This window comes from Dermacentor albipictus, unplaced genomic scaffold (assembly GCF_038994185.2).
Source record: "Dermacentor albipictus isolate Rhodes 1998 colony unplaced genomic scaffold, USDA_Dalb.pri_finalv2 scaffold_186, whole genome shotgun sequence".
In the NCBI taxonomy this organism is placed as follows: Eukaryota; Metazoa; Arthropoda; class Arachnida; order Ixodida; family Ixodidae; genus Dermacentor; species Dermacentor albipictus.
This window is the reverse complement of record NW_027225740.1, coordinates 1,883-25,500: the sequence shown is the minus strand read 5'-3', so window position 1 is coordinate 25,500 and position 23,618 is coordinate 1,883. Positions and strand designations below refer to the sequence as shown.

General features: G+C 42.8%; 1 protein-coding gene across 12 annotated transcripts in view; it reads right to left on the bottom strand.

The window, feature by feature from the left end:
* Nucleotides 1-22,129, bottom strand: part of LOC139046739 (uncharacterized) — a 49,391-nt gene extending 27,262 nt beyond the window's left edge. The window contains exons 1-5 of one of the 12 annotated variants that reach the window (XR_011510756.1): nucleotides 21,880-22,129; nucleotides 17,820-17,866; nucleotides 15,738-15,860; nucleotides 15,332-15,425; nucleotides 13,511-13,798 (exon numbers count right to left, since the gene is read on the bottom strand). Coding sequence is in view for 4 of the 12 variants with exons in the window: in XM_070530534.1 (XP_070386635.1) it covers nucleotides 15,738-15,779 (42 nt within the window). In the remaining 8 variants the exon portion in view is untranslated. The other 11 variants (XR_011510753.1, XR_011510754.1, XR_011510750.1 and 8 more) reach the window with 11 other exon arrangements.
* Nucleotides 22,130-23,618: the final 1,489 nt, after the last annotated feature.

Below are 23,618 nucleotides of genomic sequence, written 5' to 3'. Positions count from 1 at the left end.
TTTGCATTTCCTCACAGAAACGCTCGGCAGTAGCACGGGGACTTAACTAATACTGGAGCTTAGATTCTACACGCCTCACTTGCTTCTTTACCTGCTTGTCAACATTAGGCGGTTCTTCACATGTTTATTTTTTTTAAGCGGCGGAAACTTGAAGTAAAGTTAATGAAGGCTTACAGCTATTTACAGAGTACTAATAGGAATGTACCAATATATATTCCCTTTTCCGTGCTACACGTTCAACTCGCCTCTTTAGAGCGCGTTTGCTAATGATTAATAATGTATGTTATGTTCCTCTTTTTTTGTCTATGTTACCTAGTGTATATCATTTATTTATTTCAATGCCGCAGTGTGTTTTGCATTGTTATTGTGGAAATATTTTACTGTTCTTTCATATATTGTATAACTGCAATGTTTTATGGCCACTAAATAAATGTAATTTATATGGCGCTTGATGTGTTACCCCATGCAGCCATATCGTACCTAAGGGGGTGAGGTTACCTCAAGCCACGTCTGTGCGGCTTTTTTCCCTCATCCACCTCCATTTACCACTCCGCTGTACATGTGTGTGTGTAAATGGAAATTAATAAATCAAATCAAACTCACTTGAGAAATTTACGGGTGCTTGTTGCTTGAGGAATATACATGACGAATCTGTTTGGCGAACAGACACAGGCTGCTCGGCCCAATTTTTTTAGTGAAGCATGCCTGCTGGACCGCATAGCTGCAGCCAGAAAGACGTCGAAGCGTCAATGACTAGTAGCATGGGACATATTCAAGATATCGAAATTCCCCCGGTGGAGGGTCAGAAATCAAGTGAAAGTATATGCAAGGCTTGTGGTGCTTTCTTTATGAATGTTTGCGATTGGATTGGAGCAAACTTAATTTAGCCTTAATTTATGTACCGACGAAGCGAATTGTTATCCGTTTGTATAAAAAAATAACGCTGGATCGAGACATTGTGAGACAGAAGGTGCTTGAATTTTCCTTTTGTAGGCAATCTAAGCTGCGGTGTAGTAGCTCGAGAATACTTTAGCCATTCCAGTTGGCGCTGTAAAAAAATGCTTTATGGTTTTAATTCGAAGTTGTAGTGAACTGATGGGTTTCGCGAACATAGCGTGCCTCACCATACGGACAGTCGATTGCTACCGTTACGTGATCAGGGGTGTGCCATATTGTCGATAAAGGCTACTGAGGGCCACTATGAAACATTTCATCACTTTCAATTGAGTGGCTCTCGATCTTAACAACGAAACTTTTCTCTCAGGTGATTGCTACTATGGTGTTTGTGAATTAACTATGTAAATACTCTACATGACCCGCCGTCGTGTTAGCAGCCATGAGCAATTCGTTTTTTGGAGGCCTGTTTCAGAGGGGGATGAAAGTAGCAGCAAACTTTTTCATAAGAAATGCGCGCCTAATTTTTTACGCAACAATGAATGGCTATATTTGAATAGAACAACACACCAGAGTAATAGGAATCGTGATGACAGCTTCGCTGGGCAGTGTCTTTCTAACATCGGATAACATGTTGACGCCAATTACCAAATTTTTCTTATCTCATAGCTAAATACTAAATGAATGTTAAGTGTTTAGCGAAGCATCATACACAACTTCGTGCGTTGAATTTGCAGATATTCTTTTTTTAGTCAAAATCTACCGATAGACACGGCGCATATATGCGTTGCAAAACCTAGTAGACCCCTTTAACGCTACTTAGCTTGCGATATCCAAGCCGCAAAGTTTCTCGACTCACACGCCTTTGAAGAGGAAACTGTGGTTAAGGTATGGCAGCTGAAAGAAGCCGACGTATTCTTCAATACGTACGGCTCAAGCCACCCATACCTCAAGCATACACGAAGGGAACGAGCGCGCGCGGCAGCCGAGCGAGCCGGAGCGAGCGGCGTCTTGGCCGTGACGTCACTCGCGAGAGGGCGCCACTCCTAATTCTCGCCGCTAATAGATGCGCACAACCTTTGGAAGCAACTTTCTTCTTCTTTTTTTTTTGTCGCCAGACAAAAATCGCTGTGTTAATCTTTTTTTTTTTTTTACAGAGAAGATATGTTTATATTAAGGGTATGGTGGCTAGCATACACTCTTAAGCATAATTACACCCTCTTGCCACACAACGATAATCGTCATCTGCTTGTCCGCATTTCCTTTCTTTAACGCGGCGAGCCCGGTACTTTCCAGTAACGAACGGCATGCGCGTTATCATTCCCGACAGGAAAGTAACAGGCAATGCTATCATGCTGATAACGCGTGTGCCGTTCGTTAGTGTAAACGCCGCCAGAAGTGAGGAACAATTCCGTGTGTCTTGAATGACGCTTGTACAGTTATCAGTCAAACCGCCTAATGTTGCCACTTCTCTGCTGTGCTTATGTGGGCTTTTTTCTAACCTTTCACAGTGGGTGCAGCATGTCCAGAACCACAGCGTCCTGCAGTCTATCCTGTTGCACGGGACTGGTGGCCACGCATCGTTACACAACTTCCCAAATAACAATAAGAGTCAGTTTGGCACTTAGTAGAGCAGTATACGAGGGATAAAAAAAAATGTGATTGTTCCGCAAATATGTTCCGCAAATATATATTTCTCTATCATTCTTCTAGAGGTAATTCAAAAAACGAAACTATAGTCGGATGCAACTTAAGTATGCAGCGAAGCCTCGCCCACGGCCTCATAACCGCCAGCCACTGTTCCTCTGCGAGGCTGCAAATAATTCATACTTCAAACTTTTCCTGTTAGGCAAATAAGGCGGTGACCACAAAAATAAAATTATTAGCGCAAAATTTTATACATTTTCCCTCGCTTATTAAAGTATAATGGCGAAAGTCGAATTCTTTTCGAACTGAAAATTATAAAATGCTTGCTTTGCTGCAACTATTTGTTTTCAAGTTTCAGTGCAGTTGGCAGTGAAGTTTCATGAGTAAAACGGGTTCAGCAGTGAAATGAACTGTACCGCAGACTTTTGAAGAGTGAAATGCTCAGACTCCATACACTTTGTCCATGCCTGTTGCACACCTCACTGCTTCCGCCGATGAAAAGGCTCTTCAAGAACAGCAGACTCTCCGGATCTATCAAGTAGGATGCATTGTTGAAAAGGCCACATGACGATGATTTTGTTTGCTTTTGTGATTGGCTGGCTAAGCAACACAACCCCGCGCGGTTCACGTGCCATGGTTGCTATGTATTCTACTATAGAAATCTTTAATTTACATTTTCACTTGTTTACTTGTTCTTAATAGAGTTCTTCCTGCAGTCCTTTCCAGCGTGAGTCCATTTGATGTGGTTCCTTGTTTGCCACGTAAAGGAGAGGTGCATCTCACAGGCCTTATGTGTCTTTATGGTGAATGGTGGGCATTATTCATATTTGTATAATAAAGGTACCCTTCCCCTAATTTGCATAGGAAGGAGACCTAAGGTTGTCCCCCCCCCCTCGAAAAAAATTACAGCGTACGCGCCTGCCCTGTTGCCATTGATGAAACGACACAGAGGAATGCATAGAGCAAACTTTAGAGTTGGAAGGCTCGCATCGATGTCACTGGTTGTCCTTTCCCATTGTGCACCATTAAAAGCACTCATTGGAGTTAAAACAATGTTTGACTAGTTGCTAACATATTTCATAGTTTCCTTCCAGTGCAGACCCTCACTCCAGAATGCTGCAGGTCACACTGAACATTAATTTCCAAGTTTCAGTGCACTTCCTGAACCGCCCCCACTGCCAGATCCATCGACAGTAATTTTGGGTAGTTATTCCCATAAAACTTCTGGGTTCCTTGCCTTGGCACTCAACCTCAGTACACTGTAGCTACTAGTATAGGTGAGAAAATTATGCCGTATAAACAGAATGAAAGGCAATTTCCTAAACATGCAAAAGCATGCAAGTTCCTTCAACGCGCAAAAAGCATGGATAGCAGGCATATTTCTAATTTAGTGTGTTCACTGTGTGAAAGCTTACATTTACATATATGGAAGCATAGAACGAATGTTTCAAAGCATTAATTACATCCTTGAGCTTAATAATTAACATTAAAAATTCCGTATAATTTGGGCAATTTAATCTTACACATAAAACCAATTCATTCAGTTTTGCAGACACTAAGTGGGATCACAAGTTTCACTATGTCTTTTGGAAGAACGACACAGGAACATATTTTCTGCTGCAAAATGTTTTCCTGTAAAACATCTAATTGGGAAGAAAAGCATTCTAAAACAATACAAGGTTTTCAACTTACTTATCCCAAATGAAATATGCAGTAATCTTTGCCAGTCTGTCTTTTATAGTTCTTTTAACAAAGAAATTATTGCCATGTGATGCTTTGTGCACTACACACAAAATTCAGTAAATGACAATGTCATTCATGCTTAAAATAAAAAAGAACACTGCTTCCCCAAGTGTTGCTAGCGGCTACTTCCTAATATAGGTTATAGGCACTCAAAGTTCAAAATTTTCGAGTGGAAATAAGAGTGAAGAAAGGCAAATAAGGAGGTTAAAGTGAAAACACTGTATTAGGCACACCTGCAACTAATAGAGAAGAAAACTCAACTAACAACTCCATGGAGGTAATAGCAGAAGTGTCAAAGTATGGAAGAAAATAAACGAAGCACTAAATCGGAAGTCAGTCGATACACAAACGGATACGTTGAACATTGATTGCACTTTTGTAGGTGGTACAGAACTTGCAGACCATTTTAACAATTTTTTTGTTAAAGTAGGATGCATAGATCACGACATTCAAGATACAATGCATGCCGCTTCATTAAGAGAATCTTTATTCCTAAAGCCTACTAGCATCCCTGAGATGATTACAACATTTCCATCCTTGAAGAATAGCCATAGTCGATACGTCGATGATTTAGAAATTAGGCCAATTAAGTACGTCGTAGACTTACTTGCAACTGCAGTAATGTACATTTTTAATATTTTCCTGTCAACCGGAGTTTTCCTGCGTAATATGCAGGTAGCGAGAGTAATAGTTCACAAAGGAGGTGACAAAAATAATATGGGCAATTATCGGCCAGTATCTATACTTCCTGTGCTATCAAAGGGACTCGAAAAAATTTTTTAACTTTCATATCGATAATTTTTCGCAAAAACATAGCCTGCTAACCGACTGTCAACACGGGTTTAAGAAAAAGCGGTCTACGGAAACTGCTTTAAGTATACAGAAGAAGCTTATTCTAGAGAACACTGAAAAAAATTTTCTGACTTTAGGGTTATACTTAGACTTCAGCAAAGCCTTTGATAGGGTCAACCAGAAATTGCTGCTGATAAAGCTGGAAACATATGGCTTCCGAGGAATAACACTTGAACTTATCTGATCTTATTTAGAAAGCCGACGTCAGTTTGTTGAAATTAATGAGAACAGATCGCAGATAAAATCTTTGACAGCGGGTGTGCCCCAAGGTAGCATTCTTGGCCTGATACTTTTCCTGTATTACATTAGTGATATTGTACAAGTGAGCGATATGTGTAAATTTGTCCGTATGCAGATGATTGCTCTGTTTTCTTTACAGGTAAAGATTTAAAAGAAATAACACCTATAGCAAGCTCCGTTTGTTATGGACTTCGAGCATGGTCTAAGGCAAACGGCCTCATCCTCAATGAAACCAAAACAAAATGCGTTGTTTTTCACGCTCTGGGAAGTTTTACTACATTGTCAGATAATATTGTGTGCGGTCTGTATAAAATTAACATTACGTCATCCATAAAAACCCTAGGCATAATACTCACAGAGCATATGTCCTGGAATGAACACGTTAGTCATATTTGCTCAAAGGTATGAAAAGTTGTTGGTGTGTTAAATTGCAATTGAAGTGCATTACCTTTTCAAGTTAAGCGTCTCATTTATCATGCTCTTCTCCATCCACACCTCAGTTACTGTTCACTTATATAGGGTATCACTACAGCGCAAAATATTTAAATGCTGGAAATACTTCATGAGAAAGCAATTCGGGCGATAGCGAACGTTTGTTTTTTCGAGCATACGCAAGAGCTTTTCCAACAAAACAGAATAATCAGAGCCCGTGACATATATAAATTCAAAACATTACTAAGCTATAGAAATGCTATGCCGGGAAAACTCGATTCATTCCTAGCCCCGGCAACTCTACAACAAAATAGAAGTGCATATTCATATCGTCAGCAGGCACCATGGCAGATCCCTTTTTCACATACTAAATATGGCTGCCAATGCCTTAAACATACACTACCTTCCCTACTTAACTATTTTAACCAACATGTTGATGTGTTATCTCTAAACATAACTAAAATATTGGATTTGTTCTTATAGATGTGTATTGTCAACTGCTCCAACAGTTCCGTAGAACTTGTCATATATTCTCATTTTGTTTATACGTTCACACTAGTAACTACTACTCCTAGAATCCAGGTTTCCACTGCAGTGATTGTGCCCGAACCACGTGGCAGGGTTTCGTGTCGTAAACTGGATGCTGCAAAGGGCGTCTTCACGTTTGTTAAAATTCAAGGATGTGACGACGCCCTGGGCTACGTTGCCGAGATGTCTGTCGCGAAAGCAGCAGCCTATATGCAGATTTTTCTTTTTTTATGTTTTTTAACATAGATGCACATATATATTTGCAAGTATGTAAAATAATTTCTAAAAAAAAAGAATGTTTCCTGATGGTAACTTGTGTTTATTGTAAACTTCTGTGAAATTTGTTATATCTATATATGTATGTGTGTGTATGTATATATGTGTATATATGTATACATATATTGTTTTTGCATTCTTATTTATTTATTTATTTATTTTACAATACTGCAGGCCATCGTCGGGCCCATGCAGGAGTGGTTACAACATGGAATACAGTACAAAAAAAAGAATAAACTTAAACTAGTGTATCCAAAACAAAGAGTATTAGCACACACAAAAATGAACATACTCAATAAATATATACACTGTTTAAATGAGCCGTCCGGGAAGCAGGCGAAACAGCGTTTACCATAAGAATGCATCTACAGAGGCTGCATATGAAATACAGGTAATATCACCATTCGAATTCCAGATTCTCAATACTGTCAATAATTGCGTTGGCAGATGGGCAATTTACAGCTCTAGAGGGTAGTATGTTCCAATGGGAAATGGCGTGTGGGAATAAAGAGTACTTGCGAGTGTTATTATGGCTGGGATGGTGTCGTATTGATTTATTATGGTTGGTTCAGGCAGAAAGTCTGAATGGCGCTTGAATGTATGTTACTTGTGGTACTCAATAGGAGCCGTGACAAAGTAAGCATAGAAATTTTAATCTGGAAATCATTCTATGTTGAGCCAGTGATTGAACGTTAGCCTTGACGCGCAGGTTTGTAATGCTCGTTTGACGTGAATATTTTGAATATATAAATCTCAATGCTAAGTTCTTTATGCGTTCTAGTTTCTCGGTTAAATACTTCTGGTGTGGGGCCCAAATAATGTCAGCATACTCTAAAGAGGGTCTAATGAGGGTTCTGTGTGCATTTAACACTAGGAGGTGTGTTTCTAACTTTTCTTCTCAAGAAATGTAGTTTACCTAGGGCCTTGTCATACATAATATTTATATGAGTTTCCCAATCTAATTTCATTGTAGGAGTGACCCCGAGATATGTGACCTCCTCGTATTTTCTTAGTGATATATTGTTTATTGTGTATGTAAACTGAAGCGCATTTTTCTTGTGAGTGAAGGAGATACTGGTAGTTTTTGATGCATTCAGTTTCATCCCCCTGTAAGGGGGGTCTATTCGGCTCGTAGAGCAGCAGCGACAAACTCAGCACCAGCAGGTAGGGCGCAGCCAGTGAACGAACTGGGTACGTGCCACGCGGTGGCAACGGGGCTTTTCAGCCTGCCGATCTTCTTCGTCACAATCCCCCCCGGAATTGAAGAGTAGCCATCCTGGCAACCTAGGAAGAGGTGGGCGGATCGTAATACTGCTTCAGCCGGTCAATGTGCACAGTCTCTCGCCCCCGACGACGCAGATCGGAAGATGGCGATACGGGTTCGACCACGTAGTTCATTGGTGATGTTTGTGCAACTACGCGGTAGGGCCCGTGGTACTTCGGGAGGAGCTTGGACGAAAAGCCAGGAGCAGCAACAGGCGGGACCCAAAGCCACACGAGTGAGTCGACGGGGAAGGGGTGAGGGGGAGGATTGAGGTCATGGCATTCTTTTTGGCGGCACTGTTGAGCAGACGTCAACGAACGGGCCAGTTGGTGGCGTTTCTCGGCGTGCTGAGCAACCGTAGAAACAGGTGAGCATTCAGCAGGGTCCAGCCGGTACGGGAGAACTGTATCAATGGTGCTGGAGGGATGGCGGCCGGCCGTAAAGCAGAAAAAATGGTGAGAATCCGGTGGTGGCTTGAGAGGCAGTGTTATATGCGTAAGTGACGAACGGAAGTACAAGGTCCCAGTTGGAGTGGTCAGATGCAACATAAATTGATAGCATGTCACCAAGAGTTCTGTTGAATCGTTCTGTTAAGCCATTGGTCTGTGGATGATAAGCAGTAGTAGTGTGGTGAATAATTTGGCATTCAGATAAGAGTGACTGCAGGACATCTGAGAGGAATACGCAGCCCCGATCGCTCAACAGTTCACATGGTGTGCCATGGCGGAGAACGAAGTTGTTTATAATGAACGAGGCGATGTTTTTTGCTGATGCGGCAGGCAAGGCGGCGGTTTCAGCATACCGTGTCAAATGATCTACGGCGACAACAATCCATCGGTTGCCCGCGCCAGTAGATGGAAGAGGCCCATAGATATCAATGCCGACACGGTCAAATGGCTGAGCTGGGCAGGGAAGTGGTTGGAGAGATGTGGTGGAGAGATGCGGGACACATTGGCATTGCTGGCAGGCAATGCAGGAGCGTAAATATTTGTGGACGAAGGTGTACATCCCTCGCTAATAATATTGTAGGCAAAGCCATGTGCAAGTTTTGACACTCCGCCGTGACCACACTGTGGGTCAGAATGAAAAGCGGAGCAGAACTCTTGTCGTAGGTGGCGAGGCACTACTAAAAGCCATTTGCAGCCCTCATTGTGGTAGTTACGGCGGTATAAAAGTCCATCCTGGATTGTGAAATGCTGCACCTGTCGGCGTAGCGCTCGAGGTGCCGAAGTTGCCGGAGGATTTGACAAAAAGTCGAACACCATGACGATCCATGGGTCGTTTTGTTGCTCCGATGCCATGTCCAGGATGTCAAGTGGTGAGATGTCATGTCTGTCGGTAGAAGTGCTGCTGTCTGAAGTCACTGGAAAGTGCGAGAGGGCATTGGCGCCAGCGTGTTTGCGTCAAGAGCGATAAACGACACGGATATCATATTCCTGGATTCGGAGGGCCCACCAAGCGAGGCGGCCCGACGGGTCTTTTAGGTTGGACAACCAGCTAAGAGCGTGATAATCCGTCACCACATCAAAGCATCGACCGTAGACATATGGACGAAATTTTTGAAGAGCCCATACGATAGCCAGGCACTCTTTTTCTGTTACTGAGTAATTGGCCTCAGGTTTCGTGAGGGCACGACTGGCATAGGTGACTACGTATTCGGCATTAGTGTTCTTGCGTTGTGCGAGCACGGCACCAAGGCCGACACCACTGGCGTCAGTGTGAAGTTCTGTAGGTGCGCTGGGATCAAAATGCCGCAAGATTGGCGGAGACGTGAGTAGGTGATTGTGACGAAGAAGATCGGCAGGCTGAAAAGCCCCGTTGCCATCGCGTGACACGTACCCAGCACCTCCACCAATTGTAAAGGGGGTTTATTCGGCTCGTAGAGCAGCAGCGACAAACTCAGCACCAGCAGGTAGGGCGCAGCCAGCGAACGAACTGGGTACGTGCCATGCGATGGCAACGGGACTTTTCAGCCTGCCGATCTTCTTCGTCACACCACAAATGTTGCACCAATTTTGTACAGCAGCTAACGAATCATTTAGTTTTACCTGATCCTCTCTGGTATTTGTAGCCAGGCCAGCAGCTGGGCGAACAACAACTTTATTGCGGTTGCGCAAGTTACATATATAGTGAAGCCTATGTGACGTAACAGATCACGGGATCACTGGTGCGGCCCCAAATTCACAGTTCTTCGCTAACACACGCAGTTCTGTTAGCCACTCGTTAAACATCTCGCCTTCTTTTTGGTTCCTTGAACCGAAACGGAATTCTTGGAATGTTAAGTTCGTTGCAGGCTTGTAATGATCCTCAAATTTCTTAATCAGAACTTCAACGTCATTCCTGTCTTCCGCTTCATCGAACTTGAAGGTACTGTACGACTTCCTAGCCTCTTCGCCTATGGTAACTAGCAACGTGGCTGCTTGAACGTCTTTTGGCTGCTTGTTCAATTGCGTAACAATGGAAAACAGCAGAAACTCACTTTTCCAAGTTTTCCAGGCAATCCAAGGGTCGTGCGACGGATCCATAGCCTTCGGGGGCGGTAGTAGCGTGGACGCCATCGACATATTGGCTGGGTTTCGCTGCCACCGCTGCTACCATGTAGCCAGGCCAGCAGTTGGGCGAGCAACAACTTTATTGCGGTTGCGCAAGTTACATATATAGTGAAGCCTACGTGAGGTAACATATCACGGGATTACTGGTGCGCCGTGACGACTGCAGATTCAGCCGTGCTACAGTATTCACTGTTGTGTACACTACGCGTTAATCGGCGAATAGGCGCATTTGAATAGGCGGCTGAGCGCATGAACGAATATCATTGATGTAGATCAGAAATAGGAGGGGCGCAAGAACCGAGCGTTGTGGAACACCAGAAAAAAAACGTTGATGTAATCAGATGTAATATCATTCACAGCTACGCATTGCTTTCGGTTTTCGAGATAGTTCTTGATCCACGATACTGTTTTCTCGTGTACACCAATGGCAATTAGTTTAGTAATAAGATCTGGATGAGGAATAACATCAAAGGCCTTTGAAATATCTAAGAAAATGGCATCTATTTGGCTTCTGTTATTTATTGATGTAGCTACATGATGGGTTAACTCAGCTGAGTAATAGTACTTAGACTTGAACAGAATCCATGTTGCCGGCTGTATTGTAGGTTATTATTCTCTAAGTGCAATATTATGGCCTTATAAATAATATGTTCGAACAATTTACTGGATGTACATGTTAATGAAACAGGTCTATAGTTACGTCGAGTTTAGAGCCAGATTTGTGCACAGGTATTACTTTGGCCCTTCGCCAGTCATCAGGTATCACTGAAGTTTCCAAAGATTGCCTGTAAATTACGTGTAAGTATTTTGACGTCCAAACTGCATGTTCTTGCAAAAAAGCATTTGATATAAGATCAGAGCCACAGGGATTCTTTACATCCAGTTTTTGTAAGAGTAAAAAAATTCCTTGTTGGTCAATATCTATTTCAGGCATTGGATTCTCGAACTGATACTGTGGAGAGGGACCGTTAAAGGTAGTTCTGTTAAATACAGATTGAAAAAATTCATTAAATTTGCTTGCTATGACGTCAGGTTGAACAACTGTCTCGTTCGAAACAGTAATCTGCGATACGGTGTGCCGCTCCCTCGATAGGTAGCGCCAGAATTTTTGTGGTTTATTCGTCAGGTAAGAAGGCAGAGTAACAGTGAAAAAACGCTCCTTGGCCATATGGATCTTATATTGTAGTAAGCGTATGAGATCTTGAAGGTCACGTGTGGTTTTCTTTCTGCGCTTCCTCTTAATTTTTCGTTTTAAATGTATTACTTCGCGCGATACCCAAGGATGTTCTCTGTTCACTCGTTTCTTTCTGGAGGGAATGTAGTTTTCTTCACAAAAGTGCACAATACGCTAAAAACATAACCATAATTAATTTACGTCATGAAGTAATGAAAACTGCAGAAAGCAGGCGTTTAAATATTCTGAGATAGCATTGTCATCCGCTCTTGAGTAATCCCTGATAACAGCAATCGATGGCTTAACGCGTTCACGGTTTCCTAAAATTGGACAGGAGAATACAATCATTTTATGGTCCGAAATGCTATTTTCAACGTTTAATGTGTTATTTTGAAATAGACTACTTACGAACATCAGATTAAGCACAGAACATGACGGACCAGCTATTCTAGTTGGTTCGGAAACTAGCTGGTCTAAAGAAAAGGTAAATGACATGAACAACAGAGATTCAGCACTTTTTGCGTCACAGCTGTTGTGCGAAAGATTAGACCAGTTGATTCCTGGTAAATTGAAATCACCTGTGATGATAATATTGGAACGTGAATTAGTGTGTTGTGCAATGTAATTGTGCATAATGTCTAGGCATACGGGGGGCGCATTCGGAGGTCGATATAGGCCACCTAGAAATATGCTTTTTCCATTAAATGTAAGTTTACACCATACGCTTTCATGGTCAGGTATGCTGTTTAAAACTGTGAATTTTATGTTAGATTTAATTGCGACAGCAACACCTCCCCCCCGCGATTCTCTGTCTTTTCGTATGGGCCGATAAGGCGGAAACACTTCGGAATCCTGGACGCTTTCGTGAAGCCAGGTTTCCGTGATGACTATAACGTGTGGGTGATGGGCTGCAACTATGCTTTCAGGTAGGCTGAAGTTATTGACTACGCTGCGTGCATTCAGTGATAACACTCTGATACATTTCGTACATTGTTGTCACGTGCAATCGCGAGCTGCTGAGCCAGCATGTGCAGAAGTTATCGGTTTAGATAGTTCAATTCTTCTGTCCTCACACTCATTCCATATGAAGGTTTTGCCATTTATTTTTAGTTTATCAAATGCCAGAGATACCTTTGCCCCTTTCGCCTTGTCACTTACTGTAGAATGCCATAATTTAGCAAGTGTGTTGCGTACTTTCTTTGAGAAATCTTCGGATATTGAAATCTGGGTGTTTTTCAGCTAGAAGCAGCTGGATAATATTTTGTTTTTCTCAGCGAAGTTGAATAGCCTGATAATAATGGGGCGTGTCCTTTGGCTTTGCTTTGTACCAATTTTGTGAAGTCGTTCTATTGAGTTAACTTCTATTCCTAGGATCTTCCTAAATATACCGTCTCGCACTTCTTCTTCAAGTGTTTTAACATCTTCAGCAGAGCTCTCTCTTAATCCATAAATTACTAGGTTATTCCGCCTACTTCTATTTTCTAGATCATCGACCTTCGATGCCAGAAATTCTACTTGCGTCATGGTAGATTTACAAGATTCCTCGCAGTGTACTATCTTGTCTTCGCATTCTTTCCATAATCCCCTTTCATTCTCAATAACTGTCATTCTTTCTTGCAAATCTGCAACTATTGTCTCCACGTGCTTGATATTTGTAGACAGTTGTTTCAGTGTTTTGTTCGTTTCCTTTTGTTCTCTTAGAATGCGTTTCATTAGTTCCCGCTGCGAACATTCATCTGAATCAGAGTCAGGACCTGGATTTTGTTCAACGTCTCCGAATGTTAGTAACATTAAGCAGACAACATTAAAACAATCTTGCAAAATAGCAACACAGCATTGTGGACTTTGGAGCACCATTAACGTTACGTCATTGTCTCTAGTTGAAGAGACTAAATGCTGGTCACTAACCTGTGCGATCAGAAAAAATTCGATCAGCATCCGTACTCGTTCAGTGCTTCCAAGTCCACTGAAGGTAACGTCGAAAAGGCTGCTGCTTTTATCCGGGTGCCATGGTGTCTCTGTCGACGTCACCGTGCTGGTCAGGTGGTCCCAGTGCAGTGCACGTGGTACAGCTTCCTGCGACTTGTTTCGTCCGATGAAGCCAGCAGGGCAGACAGCCAGAGGTAGCAGTAGATAGGCCTGATGCAGCGCATGCTCAGACCCTGCGTCGACGAATCCGGTCCTCGACAGCACGATCTGTGCGATCAGAAAAAATTTGATCAGCATCCGCGCTCGTTTGGTGCTTCCAAGTCCACTATGATATATGCAACTGAGCCTGTGTTAAATAATAATATGCAAGATAACAGATTATAATTGTATACTGGGAGTCATTTGACACAACTGTATTACAACTAGTTTCCATGTAATAACATGAAAATTTCTATATGTATTTGCGCTTAAAAACTCTTATATCCACACTTTATCCGTAATTGTATTGCTACACCAGCTGCTTCCGTGCCTGTCTGGGAGACCGGAACTTTGTCAAGCCGAAGAGAATTCGGCTTTTTTTCCGGCTCTCCCTTTTTCACCTTGTATCCAGTGGTGAAAATAAAAATTATGATGATGATGATGATGTAGCAGAATATGTTCACAGAAGTGAAATGCCACTGTACTGAATTTTGTTAAACTGAAAGGCATTTGCATTGGGTTGAATGGCGTTTCGATGGGGGATATAAAAAAGTTCGTACAGCTGAATAATTTGTTCAAGTGACGTTCAAGTGGTAGTTTACTGTATATTGGTTTTCTTGGATAAAAAATTTACTTGGAAACAGTGCCTTGTATGTCCTCATTTTTTCTTAAACATTGCTCGATGAACAAGAGGTGCAAAAAGACACCTTTCTATTTTGTCTCTTCTGACCTAACTGGCATTTGGCAAATACCTCTTGCGTGCGGGAGAAAGTAAGGAGGGGGAGAGGGGGGGGTATATTGGAAAAAGTTTGGCAGTGTTTGGCTCCTCCTGGGGTGGTGTTAGAGGTGTGTATGAACCACTGCTTAGATAAATCGAACTCAGTACCTTTTTCTCAGTACAAGCATTCGTGAATGTTAACTTGTTATTCCAGTAGTTTAAAAATGCCTGCATAGGCCCTATATCACAATATGTCCCAAGCCTCCTATATTTTTTTTTTATTTAAAAGGACTTGAAAGAATTCGAACTTCACTGTTAATGAAAAGAATGTTACAACTTTCAATAGCAAGGGATTGCTGTTATCAAGACTCCACAAAATGATGCAAAAAGAGCTGTTCTGCCATGAACAATTTTCAATATTGTAATTCTGAGAAGCGGTTATTAAGTCTTGAGGAGAAAGTTTGTTGAATGTATGTTCCAGCTTGTAAACCGCGCACAAACTATTTGAGGGCGGTAAGATTTTTTATTGTTTAATATCAAGAGTTGACGAACAGCCACAGTTCAGCAATGTCATGTGTTTTCTCATTTTGAAGAGCAAAAATTATTTCAACATATCTGAGCTATCAACCCTACAATAGTCATGACATTAGCCATTAATCAAGTGGGGGACAAAGATTACAATTTTTATCCTGTGTACATTTAGTTGGTCTAATATGGCGATGGTTCATCTCAATATCCCCACTCACCAGAGGGCTACAGGATTGGGACACCGCCTGGGCATATGTAGGAATAAAATTAAGGCACCGACTATGTGGGCAATGAAGCTATGAAGCAATGAAGGGATGGTCAGAACATATGCAGTAAGCATTATCATGGTACCACACCTATTGGTGCTGCTGCTGCCTTGCCCGCTGAAGAGGGGCAATCCAGTGGTGATTTTTGTAGACAGTGCCATCGACATCATGATGATTGAAAAGTCTGAAATGGTATCATTGTGTACATTATTCACATAGCCCAGTGGGTCACTGGACAAACTATGACTGTTTCCCAAACAGAAGATAAATCAGTCCATGCTTGCATGGAGGAAAAATTGCACAAGCTTAGCAAGAGTCAATGACAAGAATGCAGGAAAGTGAAACACTGTGGCAACAACAAGGCAAAGAAAAAGAACTGCATGAAGCACAGAGATCTAAGCATCGTGCCAGTGCTGCTAGAGGATTGCTCACTCAATATGAAAGTTCAGTTCCAATCATGCATACTACCTCTTGGTTTAGCTTAAGGATTGCTTACCTCAACAAAATAATGCCTCTTGTCACTCTCAGTTGTCCCCATGAGTTTAAAGCAGTCTTTCACAACCTAGGCTGAGAACACTCCCAAGAAATGTTGTATCCTGTACACAAGCCATGCAAGTTCCTGTAATATTTGAAGGATCCACATCTCACAGTATAACACAAGGTTGTGAAGAAGACAAAGGCATATTGAAATGAGCATGACAGCTCAATGCCTACTGGCAAAGGCTTTGCAAAATTTTTACAGCAATAATGCATTGTGGTGCCTCAGAACCACTGGGATTAGCAAGATTCCACTGTAACTGGAATGAAAAAATACTGTGTTCTAATTGACTTACAGTGCGGTGTTAAGCACGACAGCAGCACTGCATTAAAGCATCAATGTTCTAATCGATTTTGCTCAAACATGTTATGGTACGACTTTTAGTGACTAAGCAGCATTTGTACAAAGGCACCAAGCTGGTTTGCTTCAAGAAGTGTCTTCTGATCTATACTTTGAGCAAAAATGTTGCACTTATTGCTGATTCTTTGGCATGCAAGTCTTAAAAAAAATGGGATTAGCATGCATCTTACTCAGTAACAGAAACTTAGCAAGTGTACCTACTTGGCTTGGACCTTCAGGGTTACAGATACATGGGCATTGACATGTACAGTCAAAGACATAAGAAAGTGCCTGGGACCTCCAAAATCGTTCGTAATACTGGTCCCTTCGTTGTAAAGATTGTACACCACACCGCCGCTAACAATTGAGCAGGCTGGACATGTCAAAGAAGAGAGAACCCTTATTCTATGAATTAACGGGCACTTAGTGAAATAGGTCACTAGTATTTTTGTTTATAGTTTGTGTGGCTGAATGTGCGACTAACATGTCACTAACCTTGCTCAAGTTTAATGTTATTGACGCATGCGCAGCAGGAGTTGAACGACAATGACTCGCCTTCCCTTTCTTCTTTTACTCTCTTTATGCCCATTGCGAATTGTATATATTTGTGCACACTTCAATAAAGGTGTTGTCGGCAGTCAGCGCTCGTTCTGTGTCCTTCCTTGTCCGTGTTTTTTGGTGCTGTTTTAAATATGAAACATCTTCAGTGGCTTTCTTGATGACCGACGCCGGAGTTCTACGGCAGACATCCGTTATCCTTGCCTTGAACTAATCTGACTCTATCTCAATTACGTAAGCAAGATCATTCACATAAATAACCCCAAAGAAAGAAATCGAGTGGAGAGAGGTCACATGACCTAGCGGGCCAATTCACAGGCCTGTGCCTTCCAATCTATCGCGCACTGAAAGTCGCATCCAGCCAGTTTCGTGCTTGGCTGCTGCTGTGTGCGGGTGCCCTATCTTGCTGATACCACAGAAGTGGAAGAGGTGACAGCGGGACTTCACAGAGAAACTCATCCACCACTCCTTCAAGGATTTTGTTGATGTAACACTGTCCAGTGAGTATGTGATCAAAGAAGATGGGACCGATTATAGCACCAGCATAAATTCTGAATCACAATTTGGGCAACTACTGGTACTGGTGCCTATTGCACTTCACACAGCGTGCATTGGAGTCCCTCCACTAGTGCGCATTATGCAAATGTACCTAGGCGTTTCGGCGAAAATTGGCTTCATCTGTGCACATGATGTTGCTCAAAAGGTATGATGACTCATGGGCTTTTGCGAGAAATTTAAACGATTCTACGGGTCCCTATCTTCCAAGCATTGTTGCTGGTTAAGGTGGGACGGGTGAAAGGCTGTCATTTAGAATTCTCCAAACTGACTTGGAAATTGGTACCTGGGCGGCCACGTTCCGCATGCTAGCATGAGGATTTGAGGCCATAAATGCTAGAACATCCCTGCGTAGGCTAGGACTCAAACGTGGAGTCCTCAGCCGGTTTGTTGAAGCTGCCGGTTTGTCTCAGGTTTTCACAACTTCTGATGATAGTCGATGCATTTGGTCTACCGCCACACTTCCATTAGTGATATACATATTTGCAGTCTTCCTCTTGTTGCCATTTGCAGATGGCAAGGCGAGGATCATGCTTACTGGGTGCTCATTAGAGAAACACATGGCAAATGGGATGGAACAAAACGTACCTTTAAATCTTTGCACTGACGTCAATTCACTTTTGTGGTGACAGGTTCTGTAGCAAAAAAATAAAAAATCCGTGCACTTTATCTACGCTAAAACAACAGCTATCACAACTTTTTTCCAGGTAACACCAAACGAGACGTGTTACTTCAGCAGGGATGCGGCAGATGAGGCATTAGGTCGATCACAATGTTTTTCTTTATTTCCTTTATTGCATCCTGGACTACTCAGAGGGAGCATGTTCGAGGGCGCTGCTTTATGATGCAAGTGGGAGCACAGTCATGTGGTATTCTCCATATTTCACAGGGTTTATTTATCTATCATAAAAAATTAGTACGCAATTAGTACGTCGCTGAAAATATCGCAGTTAGATGTCCCTTGGCTGTGCCTTTAGATGCCTCATTTATAATTTGATAATTAGGATAGTACATGTCGACTTAGATAATTAATTAAATGATCAAATTAAATCTGTAACGAAAAAATTACTAGCAGCTACTGCAATGTACTGTAAACAATATTCGCTAGGTTTTCTTCGAGTAACGCATTGCTCTCTTTTTAAATCTTGGTGCATTATAATTAATTGGGACACTCTGTATATATTTACGTTTGCATGTAAGTGATGATGTTACCATCCGTAATAAATGTTGTAAGTTATTAGAAATGTTCTTTTTTTCATGAGTCGTTGACATTACTTACTGTAAAAAGAAGCAACACCGAGACACACAACATTCACGTGCATTTCATACGCCGTTGATAAAAGAGTCTGCTGACGGGGTCAGTGAAGTTTATAGGTTTCATTCATGATCAAAAAAGCACGCAAAACAATTTGAAGCGTCGTGAGCATACAACAACATATTCATTCTCTAGACATAGGCTATCCATACCGTTATAAATAATTCTTGATTGGCTGCCTCCATCTCTTTCAAAAATATTATAAACTTTGTCCTGTGTGTATATTTAAATATATTGCATATGTGCATGGTGTTTACAGTGGAAATTTAAAATAATGTTGAAGTGAGAAAGTATGGATAAGGCAGCCACCGCGAGTGCTTCTGATGGCCGTGTCGCCCTATTGTCAGGATTTGAAGAAATAAAGTGACCCGCCGTGGTTGCTTTGTGGCTATGGGGTTAAGCTCGAGATCGCTAGATCTCGAGCTTAACAGCCATGTTATCTCGTGTTAAGCTCGAGATAATATGGCTGCTAAGCTCGATATCGCCACATCTAATCCCGGCCACGACGGCCGCATTTCGATGGGGGCGAAATGTGAAAACACCAATGTACTTAGATTTAGGTACATGTTAAAGAGCCCCCCGTGGTCCAAGTTTCCGGAGTCCCCCACTATGCGGTGCCTCACAATGAGATCGTGGTTTCGGCAAATAAAACCGCATAATTTAACATTCTTTTTTGCAGAAATAATCGAAAATATTAATTAAAAGCCGTTCAAGTCTGCGCCAACAAGGATGCAGTAAGCTATTAGCCTCAGTAAAATTTCAAGGGAAAAAGTCGAGGAAAGTGAAAAGAAACCTCAAATGATGTGGGTGACAAAGCACTGGTATTGGCACTTTAGGTGTGTGGGGGGGGGGGGGGGGTAAGGGGGAGGGAGGCTTCGGCTTCGCCTAGGGTGGGGGGCTCAGCCCCCCCCTCCCCCGGGAAATCTCCGGAGGGGGCTCGGGCCCCTGAGCCCCCCACATAGTCTCCGCCTATGCTGCTATGTTAACATGGATGGTATTATATGTGCATTTCTCAAGTGAATAAATTAAACAAAGTACAAGTAGTTCATTTTCAGGGGAAGCAACACTGAAGCAATCAATTTTGCATCCTTCCATTTTAAGGTGAAAGCCTTAGATGCCTATGCTTCAAGGTCTCATTGTGAGGTACAGAAAATATCATGTGACCCAAGGAAGGCCAGAAGCGAACGAAAACATGTCCAGCCATGTATAAGACATGATTAATGATTATCGAAGTTATCACTATGTGGTACCTGTTTCCAAGTTCCTGTGATGATGTCAAAGGTTATTTCAGATGCACTGCTTCATCACTATCATTATATACAGTTCTTAGATATGTGAATGCATTGCTTGTAGAAAACAGGTAGGTAGAACCATAACGCAGAATGGACCATTTGTTAAAGAATTGGTTTTCTTCAAATGACGATCCATCTAGTATAAGATTTTTATAATGAGTGGGACATTGCACCAAACTGGTAGCCCATGACTGTGAGGTGCTCATTGTTACCAACCTTCTAGTGAAAAAAATATACTTTCAAAGAACTACCAAGAAAAGAAATGTATAGATATTGTTTTATGATGGCCCTTGAGAGTGCGCTTTATGCGTGAGAGGGTGAATGTTGCAAGTTTACAGAGATGCTGAGTGCATAATTGAATCATAGTGTCCGTAATTATGTATGTTGATGCTAGTTTTTCATGATAGATATAGAATGGAGCAAAAGTGCTTAATAGCTAGTGCTGGGGTAGCTGAACAGTGAGAGAGAGAGAGAAGGGAAGACGGAAAGGCAGGGAGGTTAACCAGACTGAGTCCAGTTTGCTACCCTACATGTGGGGAGGGGAATGGGGAGTGAAAGAGAGAGAGAGAGAGAACATAGGTGTGGGATGTCTATAGTCGGGCACTCAAGTCTGTTCAGCGCTTTTTCACTGAACAGTGAAATGCACATTATTGCAAGGACCTGAACTTTAATCAAAGTGGTGACAATAGTGGTCAAAGTTTTCTTATTATTTGTACTAATGCAATGTGAAGTTGGGGATCACGATCCTGGCAACGAAAAATGAAAATTAATATGACAGCGGCCATTGTCAGCTTAAAGAACTGGGTGGACAGACAGACATGGGAAACCAGCACTTAAGTGGTGTCGGAGCAAAGCTGGAACTTATGGCTGAGCCAAATAACTTATAAGGGCTGTGGCGCACACGATAGCTGCGCGCGGGTATGATATACTAGAAATCATCAAGCAGTATCTGCCACATGGTGTTAGCACATGCTGCCTGCACTGATAGATCTCCCACCGAGCTCCTACATCTATACGAATACACAGCTACAAAATACATGCCGAGATGCAGGATCCGTCCAGTAAAGAGAACAAATTCACCAGTCGCCTAATATGACATTGACCGACACCTACAGAAGTCGCTTAATCATTTAAATAATTAGGTGAGAATGACTTGGTTCGACAGGCAAGGTTCTGACTGGTGTTGTATAAGTCGCAGGTCGCTTTTTAAGTCGCGACGATAGATTGGATTTTTTACAAGCACTGCTCCAGGAGGGCACATGCAACCGGAGGCCTCAGGAGAGGACCTGAGGTTATAATAAAGCAGGCGGCGCAGGATCCCCAGGGCACCCAAGGGGTAGTGGGGAGATCAAAGCTGGAAGCAGGATAGTCCGTAGATTGGAGTGGCGGAGGCCTAAGCGTGCTGGACTTAAAATAAATATTATTACGTCCAGCCGCCAACTTGTGACGCCAAGACTTCTGCAACAGCAGTCAGAAGTTTGCCGTTTGACATACTAAGGCAGCAGCGGAAGCGGACGAAGACACAGAAACGTGAAAAAAAAGGACCCCACGCTACAAGTTAGTAGTATTTTAAAGTTTAAATTATGGCAATTGAATAACGCGCAACTGAGCCCTCTCGAAGCGTTCGACGCATGGAAAAATTCGCGAGGACGGTAAGATACCAGTGTGACAGAGGCACAAGCAAGGAACGAAAACGCGCACACAGGGCAAACTGTAAAGATGCTATATATTTTGCTATATATGTAATATATGCTATATCTATCAAGTGACTAGTGCCATGCTCTAATCTTCAAAGGTCGCAATGCTTTCGCAATGAAATTGTTGACAGTGTGCGCTGTGTGTGTATCTTGTGTTCTGGCTCACCGCTGATCGCGATCACGCCCGATCCTGATCGAATTTCGCGGTCGTGATTGCCTCCTTTGGACAAAATGAGCGAGAGACCCAATCACAGTCGAGAATTTCGATCCGGATCGGTGCCGATCGCGATCAGAAGTATACGTGTGACACTGGTAGTGACAGGGCAACGCCATATCATACTCGCCTTCACGGGAGACCACTGACCAAACGACAACAATCGTTCGCGCCAGTGCACTGTGCCAGCAACACCCAAGGAGACGCACGAGGAAAACTTGTACACGACGCACGGATCGCCAGCCGACACATGGCAAAATGCCGCCAAGCCAAGGCACGCCTAGGGACAGAACGAGCAAAAAACTGCTCCTCCGTGGTACCTAGGTAAAGGGAGAAATTTAAGGCGCAAACGCCCCCAGATTTTCTCTCTTGCACCCGCTGAAACGACTGGCCAATCCCGTGAACTGGCGATTCCGCAAATGACCGTCTCGTGTCGTCTATACACCAGAACCACGACCTACTGAACTACAGACCTGCACAGATCTCCCTCCTCCAGCACGCCTGGTCTAGTTCGCCCCTTTTGCCGCTAGGGAAAGAACGTACGAGCAGAGTGGCGCTAGTCATAACCTGTTCGCTGTCGTCTGCTTCTGCGATCTGTTCAGCGCTTGTCTTGCCATTTCGGCAGGCACAAAGCGCTTGTTTTGGCGGTAAATGAATAAATTCACAAATATACAAAAGAAGACAACTTTGCGAATGCTTTGCGTTTGAATAGTGAAACTAGAAGAGGATGAGCGGTGCAAGAAATGTAAACAACGAGCATAGGTGGCCGCTGCAATGCTAGATCAACGGCATAAATTTCCCTTTCCTAGCCTCCTTAAGAGACTGGAAAAATTGTTTAAAAAGATTCATAGAATAATCTAGCTTTCTTTAGTTGATTACAGACAGCCTAATGTCGTAGATGACATTAGGATTTACTACTGTGTGCCGTAGTGAAAGGAAGATGATCTGGTAAAAGTATAGTAAAAGTATTCACTAGTAAGTCCTCCACCCGATATGTGCAATAGTCTGATCGATTCTGTTTCAAGGGAAGGTGAGCATATCTTGTTTTTAATATCGTTGGATGTCTAGCTCAGTAGAAAGCTTGCAAAAAATTAAGCGATCCCAGTGCTTTAAAACGTACGTGCTGCAGTGCAGGCCTTAAAAATCATGTCACGGAACTCTTTTCAAACTGTAAAGCTAGCTTTTCCGCGTAGTACGCGGCAACATAACGGTGGTGCTGAAGATACGCACGCAGTGCAGCTGTGTGCGTAATTCACTTTTTGAACTCGTGACGCATTCACGGACAACTTTTAAGAGTTAAAATGAGTGGTAATCGTTCTGTCGTCGAGCATTACGGTGGCTTCAAGTTTCTAAAGAGCGCAGACGCGAATTTTACAACGTGTACAATGAAACTGTTGGGTACGTTGCGAACTCTATACACAATGCGATTTATAATAATTTCCTTGAAAAAGGCAGTGGGGGCGGCTATTTGACGCTATTTTAGAGAGCAGCGGACTACATGCTCCGACATTTTTTTAGGTTCGGGGAGTCAACTTTTGGAGCCAAGTGACCGATCAAAGCCTTGTGACATCTCTGTCACTGTGTTAGCAAAAATCGTCAACTAGAGAAGCAGTTCGTCGCAACACAACAGCTGCCGTACTACTTACAACGCCGCACAACCGCCCACCGCGTAGCAGACGAACAGGTTATAAAAGCGCCACCTACGGCAGTCGGTTGAACGAAAGTGGGCGCAAGCTGCTCCCATAGAAGCCGGATATCTGTGCAGGTCTGGAGTTCCAGTAGGTCGTGACCAGAACACCGTGAATTCAAAGGGCGCCGCCATATTGATGAGCGCCGGTCGCGCCATCTATCCCAAGCGCCGCGAAGTAG